This window comes from Quercus suber, unplaced genomic scaffold (assembly GCF_002906115.3).
Source record: "Quercus suber isolate HL8 unplaced genomic scaffold, Cork oak 2.0 scaffold_534, whole genome shotgun sequence".
Classification (NCBI taxonomy): Eukaryota; Viridiplantae; Streptophyta; class Magnoliopsida; order Fagales; family Fagaceae; genus Quercus; species Quercus suber.
In genome coordinates this window covers 213666-226334 of record NW_027069982.1, presented here as the reverse complement: position 1 = coordinate 226334, position 12669 = coordinate 213666, and the positions used below count along the sequence as shown (strand labels likewise).

At 34.6% G+C, this 12669-nt stretch overlaps 1 protein-coding gene across 1 annotated transcript; it reads right to left on the bottom strand.

Annotated features, from left to right (window-relative positions):
- Positions 1 to 6493: 6493 nt before the first annotated feature.
- LOC112034885 (cyclin-dependent kinase inhibitor 7) lies at positions 6494 to 8082 on the bottom strand. The gene is made up of 4 exons (XM_024067703.2): positions 7568 to 8082; positions 7373 to 7422; positions 6966 to 7130; positions 6494 to 6838 (listed from the first exon to the last, which is right to left on the bottom strand). Exons 1-4 carry the CDS (start codon positions 7913 to 7915, stop codon positions 6769 to 6771), a joined length of 633 nt encoding a protein of 210 aa, XP_023923471.2. The 5' UTR covers positions 7916 to 8082; the 3' UTR covers positions 6494 to 6768.
- Positions 8083 to 12669: the final 4587 nt, after the last annotated feature.

Below are 12669 nucleotides of genomic sequence, written 5' to 3'. Positions count from 1 at the left end.
ATGAACGATCAAAATTTCACGCACTTTAGATAATACAGCTACGTTGAAAATATATAAATTCTCTTTTTGTATATTATAAACTTATGCAATTCAATGTTAAATGTATATAATTATATACAGGATAAAATGTAAATTACACCATCTAAGTTTGATTGAAATTCATTTCAGTTCTCTTATTTTACTTTTATTCAATTAAGTCTTCTAAATTTCAAATTTATTCAATTATCGCTGTCCAATTTTTTGTTTAAAAAGTTACCTTAAAAAAATTTTATTATCACATAAAACAATTTATTTTCTAGATTTTTATGTGAGAATTTTTTGTCAATTTTTTTTTTCATTAGTTAATTGCATATTTAATGGAAAATTTTTAATAAAATTGAACAAAAATGCCTGAATTAAATAAATTTAAAATTTAAAGAGCTCAACTCAACGAAAATAAACTTAAAGTACTAAAATTTGCATTTTAGTCTTATATATACTTGCATTAAACCTTATACTCACAACTGAATTTAGCCTATCTAATAATCAAGTCTAGATTTAAATTTAAACTTAATTTATTTATTAAATAAACAAACATTTTTCTTAATAGAATTGAAATTGTATATAAGCAACTTCGATTCATTTACCACTTTAATTATCACACATTATTCGTAGAGTTGACCCCACTCCCACCCACAAGCATCGAAACTTGAAATCTCCACCAAGGTTTGCCTCCATTTCCCACCATTAAACTCCAATAAAAAAGCAAGAATTATGGAAAGAATCGAAGTTATTATAGGCATGTATCTTAATCTAACCAATAGACATGTCTAAGATGAACCAAAAACCAAAGAGTTTGATTGGATTCGGGTCAAAAATTCAAAGAGGAATCGTGGGCCCCACATAAAAGCCCAAAAAAATAGGGAGTTTTTGTATGGGCACCGGATCCAAGAGGAATGCTATTGTTACCCGTATCGTGACGCCACCATGTGGTGCTTTGTGCCTAACTACCCATCACTGCATGCTACATGCAAATTTTCATTAAATGTGTGTATTTTTATTTTTCGTTTCGAGAGCCAAAGACAAGAGAGGATATGATAGCTCCTCAGTTCTGGTGAAACGCACTATGGGAAAATTCCCACGTACCAGTCTTATCAGGCCTAGTACACATTCTACGCCAGCTCGATCTTTTCAATTTTAAAAAGCTTTTTGGAATTTTAACGCCGTTTGAAGAAGAATAGGGGGGGAAAAAAAAGGCAAAGATGAGGAAGGAAAGTCTGGTCAAGTACAGGAGTTACTTGCTATAGTCTTCTAGACACGAAAGGCTCTCTCTCTCTCTCTCTATCTTTCTGTGAACTTGGTTCCTTTTCAGACTTTCAGAGTACCTACTTAGAGGTAGAATCATCTATTATTCTTCAATTGAAATCTTTCAATGAAACGCCAAGGATTCCAATACGTATGTGAACGTGATATGTCCACCACCTCCTTTGTGAATATATAGTACTGTCCTGCCTCTTTACCTAGCGATAAGCTCATCCTCATCGTACTACAGTAGAGTTTTTAAGATTCTTTGCTTCGGGTCACATAATGGCACAATATATCATTCATGGATTTAATTTCATTTAGTGCAGTCTAAGGAATATTATTATTAGAAGGATGCTTCGCACAAAATTGAATTGCAATTAAATCTAAGTAATTTAGATTTTTAATTGAATTTTCATTTTAATATATTATATATGATACTAAAGCCACTACCAAAAAAAAAAAAAAACTTACTAACTAAAATGATAATAAATGTGATTTGTATCATTATATATATAATAAATAAAATTATTTGTGATTAGTAACATGTAAGATTTTTTTTTTTTCTGTAAATAGTAATATTTATTAGAACACACATGAAAATAGTAATATTAATGTTTTAAAGCGGATTTATAATACATTACATAATCAAAGTAACATGTAAAATCTCTATTATAAAACTTTTAGTACCTCTAATATCATATATCTGTCATAATCTCCTAGAACTCTACAAAGAATTCAAGAAATTCTTTAGTATTATCTTTACTAGTGACTTCCACTTGTCATATAACATTTAGTTCCATAACTATGTACAACAATACAGAAATTGAATAATTTTTCCAAAATATTGATTAAAAGGAAGACAAAACTACGAAGAAAAAAAGTCTCTCGCAAATATCAAGTAATTAGCTTGTTTTTAAGATCTTAAAAATTAAACCGACAACTAAGAATTTTTGAAATTAACATTCCACTAATACTATCTTTATCATGAATATCCTAAAAGCTCAAAAAAATAAGAAAATGGAAATGAATAATATAATTCCAAAGTCAAACCATTATTACCAAAATATTCAAATGGTTGTAAATTAGCTCTACATGTTATCTTTTATCAACACCACCTGATTGTAAATGTCTAAGAATTCTCAAAATGAATAAATACAGCAACTCCGCAAACACAAATAAAAGACTATCCGCTGTTTGAGTAAGACTACGTGTTTTAATCTAAAACAAAAGGTACAAAAGTTGTAGTTTTAATTTACAGGCATAGCATTCTACTTTTTCTATGACCAAACAAATAATCATCTTTCTCCAAAAATTCTTGCTATGAACAAATTTGTGGGAATAGAATCAATAGATTGATATGTTGCTGGAAAACCCTATACTTTAACAGCCGTAACATTTTTTTTTTGAGAAACATTGTTTAAGCTGGTTTGTAACATATATAAAGAACAAACTCAAAGTTGTTTATACTTCCTAGGTTCACATTAATCTTATTCTTAATTTTTTCCCCCTTAGGAATAGACTAAAGAGTAATTCTAACTTCTCATTTTCAACCTTATAGGTAAATTTGACTTTCCTTCTTATTTTATTGTTTTATTATTTGTGTTTATGGAAAGAGTTAGAGCAATCTATTACACTATGGAGTAGCCCTTTTGTCTCCTTAAGCCTCCCATCTATGATGAAAGCAAAATTGATGCTAATGTTGAAATGAAGGCTGATATGTTCGTTTGCTTTTTATGTACGTTCAAATTAAGGAGGGTGGTTTCGGAATCATGAAGGTTTTTCTTTTAATATTTATAGTTCATTTTAAAAGTTATATTTTTCTAAGACGACAAAACAATTTGGAAAAGAGAAAGTGATAATGTCCAACTTTCAAAATCCATCTCATGAATTGCTCATTTATAATAAAGACACTTTAAAATCCTTTTGAGAATCAAACGTACCACCTTAAAATTGTGGGGTTGCTTGGGGAAATTGGTCGGAAGAAAAAGGAAAGAAAAGAGTGTCATTGTGTCAATCATAGAACATGTTTTGCTCACACCTTTTTTTCCATTTGGTTTGTGACCATGCTCTATGTAGCAAAATATAACCCCATCTGTCATAATTCCCCTAAAAGAAAAAGTGTCAGTTGAGTTTCGCGCGCTGATCTATTAAACTTCGGTTTTTTCAAAAAATAATATGAGTGGGAGCTCGAATCTTTGTTAAAGTCTGAGTTTGAGCATGACTTATATAAACAATGGACCATCTCCCTTTCACATCCTAATTTATTATAACAATAGTCCGATTAGGTACGTTCTATACTTCTATCACTCAAGAACCGACACTTATAACTATTGCTATACAAATTGTCGACAAAGTCCGATCCTATTGGATCCATGGCGGCTGTTTTTAGTGCTGTAGCGATGATTTAAAGCCGTTGGTATAGATCAGTTTTTTTTTTTTAGCAAACCATCTTGAGGGGATGACATGTTGTCGAATTCCATACCTTAGTACCTAAGAAACTCTCACCAACAGTCACTACGGAATCCTTAATAAACCTCACTTAATTAGAGAGAAAGATATGCACCCTTTAATCCCCAACACTCTTATTATTTTTGTTGAACTTATTTAGTATACTTCTTCACTAGCTCATTGGAGTGCCTCCGACCAACCCCACTTGTTGGTATACGGCCGAGCAAGTAGGCTATTCTGACAAGAATTTGCCCACCAGTGAATCTCAATACATATGACCTTTCTATTAGTCAGAATCCAACCTACAATTCCATTTTTCATTTCACGTACCAACATGATCTTCTCTTTGTTAAAGTCTTAAAAGGAATTATATGACAATGGTGTTTATGAAATTAGCTAGCTATAAAGTCTCCATGTAGGGGGCAAAACTAGTGGCCCGGCCTGGCCTAGCTCAGATGGGATTGGGTTAAGATGGAGGTCCAATACAAATAATTTGTAAAGATGAATGGTCAAGGTCAAACCTTTAAGCCCTGGTAGCCACAATTTAGTAATTAGAGAAAGAGGATTGGCAAGGATAACAATTTTAGTTAAGAATTATAACAAGAAAAGAGAAATTCTTATTTGAGTTCTTTAGCCGAGGAGCAGTGATTCTTTAGGTACACACTTCTCGGTTATACAATGATCGCTTTCTCTCTCTATTTCCTTGTTTCTCTGTCTCTGAACTTTTTTTGATCCCTTGTCCAGGAGGGTCTTCCTTCCTATATATAGTTATTTGGATTGCATCCCAGCCTTCCACTTGGATGGCTGCTAATCATTCTTTAGATACTTATCCCATCACTGCTTGGTGGCGGTCGAGTAAGTTGTAGGCTGTGGGGGCACTTTTCAGAGGTCATTCTATCATTAATGCGGCAGGTTGAGCTAGTATGGTGTATTAAATATGTAGGTGATGGATGCTTTATTTGAAAACTTCCTCGTTCCCTTGCTTACACGTCACTACTACCTTCCTCAGTCTTCAACTTTATGGACTTGGTGGTTTATCTCTAGTCTCCCAAGAGGTATTTGTTCCTCGGGCTCCTCGAGCGAGTGGTCCTTTTTGATTTCCCTAACTTGAGTATCCTGACTGGGCTAGGCCTGATTTGGTGAATTGTTAGGCCCAGTTACACCTCGGGCATATCCCAATTGATGATTCCCTCTCTTCGAACTTTTCCCTCCCACACTTCATGTGGGGTGTGCTTTGTTTATTAGTTCATAAAATTCTATTAAGATTTTAACGAAGTAGAGATTTAAGAATGAAACTGACTTAATTTTGAAATATGAAAGGTAAAATTAACACAATTAATGCTTGAGAAATTAAATGAAACCTTTTCCAATAATTAGAAAACCAAATTAGCAATCTAAGCTAAAATTCATTGTTGTTCCCTACACATTAAAGTTAGAAAATGATAGCCTCTATCCTGGCATTGTATGATATTTTCAATGGAGATGTCTAGTATCTAAATCCTTAATGTAACTATTATCATTATCAATAATAATAGTAAAAAAATCTATATTATAAAGCATGTTTACCAGCCTTATCCACGAAGTATATATCTCACAAGTTTTGCTGACAAGCTTAACCAATTAAAACAAACGTGTTTATTTAAGTTTCTTTAGCTCAAACTTGATTAATTTAATAGATGAATTATTGAATTGGGTTTGAAGTTTGAACTTGTTAATTAGTAAATATACTACTAAAAAATAATTTTTTATAGAACAAAGCTTCAAACTGCTCAAAAATGGCTTGGCTGATTTGGAATCCGAATTTCTTTAGTTGCTGAATCAAAATCCTGCAATGCTGCAACGTACCTCCGAAAATCAGTTCCACCCTCTTTTGCAATGATTGTAGCAAAAACTGAGAGCAACAGTTAGTCAAGCACATTCCGTGCAATAAAAGTGCCTCCTCCTCACTCCTCAGTCCTCACCTCCATTCACATCCAATCCAACATTAAATTGAAGCCGCAGAAGGAATCAAACATGTGCTGCACCAAACCAATAATCATGCTAGAACGTGAACAAACTTTGCTCCTACACTCATTCAAAATATAAAAACTTAGACCAATCAGCTAAGTTGGTTGTTAGCCCCTGTACCTTAGGTCCCAACCCCTCCTCCTAACTCAAAAATGCAGGACCACCAATCCACCATATCACCCACAAGTTAAAACCATTTGGCCCTCTTCCTCTTTCTCATCTTTTATCTTCTTCCATTTCCTTCTCTCTTTTAACCATTTTTCTTCGTACACATGGCGACAAAGTGTGGAAATAACACTGACCCAACGAACTTATTTCCACGATTTACCAAAAATGAATTTCACTCTCATGCTCCTTTTTAAGAATGGGAATACAAATTTTTATGATTCTATCATTTTCTTGTCGTTACATATGTATTTGGAAAAAAAGAAAAAAAAAAAGTTCCATTGGTTAAAAAGCTTTAAAGGCACATGGGAGATTGGGAGGATAAGATCAGATCAGCTTTCCAAATCTTTTAACACTTGTCCATGACCTACACGGCATGGTGCACTCATCTTCATCACTCGTCACCTAGCCATACATACATACATACCTAAAATTTTCCTAAAATAAATAGGATAAATAAAATAAAATTTACAGAGTGGTTATTAAACTTATTATAATTTTTATTTTTATTTTTATTTTAATATAGAGCAGGGAAAGACAAATGGTATCAGAGAAAGAGACACGAAATTTAGGGGCTAAAACAGAATCAAAATGAGAATTGGAAATTTGTTATTATTATTGATCTGTTTTGTTCTTTCCCATAAGGATTTTGCAATTCTTTTGCAGAACCGTACAAGGAACAAATACAGACATCTCTTCTTCTACCTGATCATAAAAACACAGAAAGAACTGTACATATTTTGCAAAAACAAAACCAAATTATTAAAAAAAATAATAATAAAAAGCCTTCGACCATATTTGGAGTAGCTAAAAACTGAAAAAATAAAAGCCATTTGCTTTATTTTCAGTTTTTTTTTTTTTTCTTCACGGCTTTAATCGAATCCATTCGTAACGGCCTTCTAAGGGCGCGTCCTTGACAATATCGTAATTGTACCTGGAAAGAAAATTCACAGTTTCAAACTCTTCACTTATCCAGTGTTTGGTTACCGAGAAATTAAAAGCAAAAGGAAAAAGAAAAGGAAAAAAATTGGAAGCTTTTTTTACGTTCCGTGTGAACTTACTTTTCTTTGAAGCCCTTTTGGAGGTCTTTTTCAGCGGCGGAAAAGAATTCTTCGAGCTCAGACTCAGTCGGCATAATACTCTTCTCCACCGTTGATCTCCGGCGAGTGCTCGCCGGAGTTGGACGCGCCGTTGACTCCAGTTCGCTAGACGGCGTCGTTTCTCTCCTGAGAGAAAAATGCCCGTACACTATGAGGAAAATTTTTAATTGAGAATTTAATGTATATTCATAGTAATGTAGGAGTTATATACTACGATTTAAAACCGAAGAAAATTAAATTGAAACAGACCGTTTGGGATCACAGTTTTTTTTTTTTTTTTTTTTGAAAATTTGAATTCAAAGAATCAGTGAGAAAAAAAGTACAAGAATTTCAGATATTTAATATTGAGGTATTTATTGAATGAAAACCTTTCTCTGTAGCAACTATAAGTGGATGTTTCAACTTCGGCACTGTCATCCTGTAAAATAATTAAATTCAGAATTAAAACCAAAAAAAAAATTAAAATTAAAAAATTAAAAGAATGAAATAAAGAAGAGCAATTAAAGCGCGACAAAACTGAAATTCAAAATCAAAATACATAGAATTGAATAAGAGAAATGCACCTGTAGATCTACGAATTTGAAATTCTCTACTTCCTCAGCGAGCGAGCTTGATCCGTTACTAGAGCAACACGACGTGGCAGCGTGAACGGAGCTAGGGCTTGAACAGCGTTCATCATTCTCCGCCGGCGTAATTACCAGGGGAACATACGGTGACGAAGACGGAGAATTCAACTCTCCGGCGTTGAGCTTCCTTCTCTTGGCGGCGGTGGTGGTGGAGGTTGCTGCTGCTGCTGCTGCTGCTGCTGCTGCTGAGCTGGCAAGACCTTCTCGAGCTCTCGTAGTCCTCACACCAACCTGAGCCACCTCTATTACTGCAATCTCCGCAATTCCCCTACACTTCCTCACCATATCTCTCTCTCTCCCTGTGTGGAATTCCGAATTTCACTGTGTTTTTCTTTTTTTTTCTCTCTCTCTCTCTCTGGATTTTTGGGTTTCAGAGAGAGAAAAAGAGGGAATGTTGGTATTAGAGAGAAGGTGATGGTTATGTTGACGATGAATTCTGAATGTGGTTTGGACGGCTTGGATGGGTTTTAAGAGAGGAGAGAGTCCGTTAACAGCGGTAGGGAATCTCTAAACGGGGAATTTGACGGCGCCGTTATGCAGATCCATTCGAGTTTTTTTGGGCCGGACTTTTACCCAATCGGAACTCGACACGTGTTTTGGAATAAACCCACAGAGGTCCTAATTTGATTCTTTTTACTATCTCGTTTTCACACGGAGGATGCGGTGCCGTACTTAGGGAACCAATCGCCTCCGTTACAAAATTAATTAGCATAATAATGAGTTTTGCTTAAATTAATAATTAATAAATGTTTAGTACTAGAGTACTATGTCAAATGCCAAATGCCAAATATTTAGCATTTGGCATTTGGCACACCAAACACCAAAAAATACTCATATAAGATGTTTTAAATACCAAACAATTTGGTATGGATGAACAATATTGTTCCAAATTTGGAATGATATGGACAGAAATGCCAAAAAATACTTTTTTATTCTCTCTCTCTCTTCACACATATCTTTCACCCTCACACGTTTTACTCTCTCTCTCTCTCTCACAAAAACACCATCGGCTATCACGTTGCCAACCTTGCCACGCCATATCGCAAACCTCCACGTTGTCCAATCTCATTCTCATATTTAAATTTGGGTTTTTTCATTTCAAATTTGGGGTTTTTCTTTTTCTTCATATTTGGATAATGAGGTTTTTTAGATATGTTTTGCAATGATTTTTTTATTTGATTTGGGTTTTGTGAAGGCTTGTGGTGGTGGACATTGAGTGATGGTGATGGGTTTTGATGGTGGTGGTGGTGATGAGTTTTGGGTTTGATGGTGATGGTGATGGGTTTTGATAGAGATGGAGGTGGTGGTGGTGGTGTTTGGTTTATGAGAGAGGTGGTGGTGGTGGTGGTGGTGGTGGTTTGTGTGTTTGATAGTGATTGTGGTGGTGATATTTGTGGGGATGGTAGTTGGTTGGTGTATGAGAGAGGTAGTGGTGGTGGTAATGGTTATGGGTTTGATAGTGATAGTGATGGTGGGGATAGTGGTTGTTTGGTATATGAGAGAAAGGCAATCCAATGAAGGGAAGAGAGAGAATAAAGAAAAGAGATAAGCTGGTAAGGAAGAGAAGGAGAGAGAGAGAAAAAAAATGAATGGCACTTTAAAATAGAACAATTGATGTGGAGTGTATTGTCAAATGTTATATTAAAGCTAAAAAAGTAAGTTTTTGTGTGTTAAAATAGCATTTGGATACAACTTCTGATGCTAGTGCTCTTAGAAAATTATTCCGCGTTTCTTTTATCTAGCTGCAAACTTGGAGGTTTTAGCTCCAGTGGTTCGGGTTGAGACTAAGTGTTCATTTGGGAATAGTTTTGATGGGACTAACGAATTCATTTACCGAAGACGATGTCCATGATATAGACGAAGATATCCCTGGACAATCAAACTAAATCCCACGTCATTGACGAAGGTAGGAAAGTCATTCAATGCAGCCCGATTACACCCAGAACGGTTACAAGGCTAACTGTATGAACCGTTGGAGCACATTAAAGCCACATTACACAGCACCAGGCGTTACCAAGAGGAGCATTAAGACCTCCATAACTACTTTAACGGCTAAAAGTTGTGAAAGCCTATATAAAGCCCACGCATTGCCAAGTACAAGGTACATACACACATAGACACTAAGAGACTTCTTTCATTCTGTTCAATTACATTGCTTATTCTCAAAGGAGCTTCTTATACTGACTTTGGCATCGGAGGCATTGAGGCAGGCACCACACCGGTGACCACCTTTGAGAGTACGTTCATATAAGCTGAGGATTGCTTCCATCTGACTAACTTGACTGATGAACTTATGCTTCATCAATACAATTCGACTGACAAACTTATGCTTCATTAAGTTTATTTAGCCTTTTATAGAAAAATTTATTTTGAAAGTGTGCTAAAGTATACTTCTACCTTGAAATTTTTTGAAAAAAATAGAAAATGTGGGAAAAAGTGAGGTTTTAAAAAACTGTATATAAAAACTAAAAGCTAAAAACTGAAGCTAATGCCAAACAGGCTCTATGGATTCTTCATCTTTTTCCTCTCTTCAAAATTAATGTGGATGGTGCGTGATGATGCACAAAATTGTTAGTGAGTCAATCGTCTAGACACGTAGTGACTGGAGTGTACTTGAAGAATGAAAGGAGAAGAACCTACAGAGGACACCAATGGGTGCCGGCCAAAGACCTTCCGAAAGTTAAATTAGTAACTGAATGATTTCCAATAACTCTTAAAATATGAGAGCTAGGAAATTCTATGTACATTGGAGAGGAGGAGGCTTGGTGTTTATAAAGTGATATAGAGCTAACCAAGCTCCCGTGAATGTTGGTTCTTTTCCTTATATGGAGTATATGGAGTTAATGCTCTGAGATTTTCGGGTTTAACTTCCCATGTTTAGAGGATATGAATATGTAGGAGGATTATTGGGTTAGGTGTGCAAGTTATTTCTATATGGAGATAGTTTGGTGGAGAACATGCAGGATGATGTATAAGGCTAAGTATAGTGCATCGTCAGTCATAGAGTATTCGTCCGTCACCATGGTGCACTAAAGAGTATGTGCAGATTAGGTTGCCTTGGAAGCTGTCAGATGCATGGGAGCTTGGCTGTCCTTTGCTAACTGATGATCCCATTGCTCCTGACTAGCCCGTGATGGCTTGACGATACAGGTGTGTTAGACCATTTTTGTAGCGGCCAAAATATTCTATATCAATATGGTTTTTGCGGCTCAAAAGACTGTTGGTGTGGGTGATTATATATAAGATATGAAAAAGGGAATGTGATAGTTGATATGAGCAAGAAGATCCAGGCTCCTTTGGATGCTATTGGGGCTAAAGTGAAAGCATTTGAGGTCGGTATCCATTTTGCTCATGATATAGGGATTTCTGAGTTTATTTTGGAGGGTGATTCATTGATTATTTTTAATGCTTTATGTGATCAATCCCCTTCATCCTCTATTGCTCCAATTGTCTATGGTATTTTGTCATCTGTTCATGGCTTTCGTAACGTAGAGTTTTCCCATGTTAGTCAGCAAGGTAATAGACCTGCTTATCTATTAGCAAAACATGCTTTAGGTATTTGATGATTTCTCTGTTTAGATTGAAGAGAGTCTTTGTTTTGTTGAACAAGCTCTTCTCCAATATGTAATTTCTTTTTTATTAATGATAAGATTTGAATGTATCATAATCACTCTATTTACATTACATTTTTATGAAGCTAAAACATAATTATTATTTTTAAATGAAGACACTAATTGATTTAGTATTAATAAGTCTAGAGACACATCTAATTGCACAACCCAAATAATGTATCATGTTGTGATTAGTGTAGAATGAGTTATAAGTGTCATGATAGACCTATGTAAAAGTGATGTTAGTCTTATTATAAATTGACAATCGCATTGTTGATTTAGTATAAGTGGGAGAATTCAAAGCCAAGCTTTTAAACTTATACTTAACTATATGTTTTGATCTAAATAAATGGTAAGTATCAAAAAGTGGAAGTCATATATTTAAATCATATCTTATCTTTAAAAAAATTAAATTGATTAGAATCATAAATTTTTCATTCCTAAAACTTGGAATATCCCCAATCCCGTTTGGTGGAGAGGTGATCTAAGTCTTAAGCATAATTATTGTGTACGGAATGAATTTAGGTATTTAGACATCAGCTGCCTTTGCCCTGTTGTGTCTGTCAAATTTCTTGCGTTTTGCTTTTACATTCCACGAGTAATTATTTATGCTATGCACATATTAATCATAGACTTTGAAGTATTAATTGATTGAAATCATGACACATATGATGATAAGAGAGGCAAGGGTGTTACATTGAAGTTGTGTCAGGCGTTATTAAGAATGAAGAGTGGAAAAAAAGTTAGAGATACTGTAGTTGAGATCCTAAAACATAACATAGGTACAGCTCTTTATACCGTACAGGGTAAGAGCAGGACAGACTTTAGAGCACCCTATAATAAAAAGAATAAAATTTACACAATTTTACCTAAAAATGACTCACATCAATCGATATATAATTATGTAAATTTACAAGTTTCTTACAATAATTTTGTAAATTTTCACTAATACTATTTATTTTGCATTTAATTTTTTATTCATTGTTTTCGTAGTTTGAGCATGAATTAAGAGAGTGGATGATGGTATTTGTATGTGAAGAAAGAAAACTGTAAGGACGTGTTTTGATCCACAGCCCAAGAGATTTGGACAGTGGCCCAATAAGCCCAAAACAATAGATTTGTTAGAAAGTGGACTTGTTAATGAACGTTCAACGAGTTTAAGTATAGATCACAATAGGTTAGTTGACGTAAGAATGAATAAGACAAATAGTTTGAAAAGAAAAATACTCTTCAGTCAGGTCTGAGGATGGTATGTTCTTCTATATTTCTCTCAGACTTATACAAATATTCAAGATCTTCGTTACATAGTAATTTCTTTTCTGGTTTTCTGATGATCCCTCCTGTAATGGAATCCCTCTCCTTTTATACCCTATTTCCTTCTTTCATCTTAGCCGTCTACGTGTAGATCATATTGCTAATTTCCTTGAT

Excerpts from the sequence above, each read along its gene's own strand:
- LOC112034885 (XM_024067703.2), bottom strand. The coding sequence starts at position 7,915 with ATGGTGAGGAAGTGTAGGGGAATTGCGGAGATTGCAGTAATAGAGGTG. Across the intron at positions 7,423-7,567 it reads TCAAATTCGTAGATCTACAG|GATGACAGTGCCGAAGTTGA; the intron begins GTGCATTTCTCT and ends ATTATTTTACAG. Across the intron at positions 7,131-7,372 it reads TATAGTTGCTACAGAGAAAG|GAGAGAAACGACGCCGTCTA; the intron begins GTTTTCATTCAA and ends TTTTTCTCTCAG.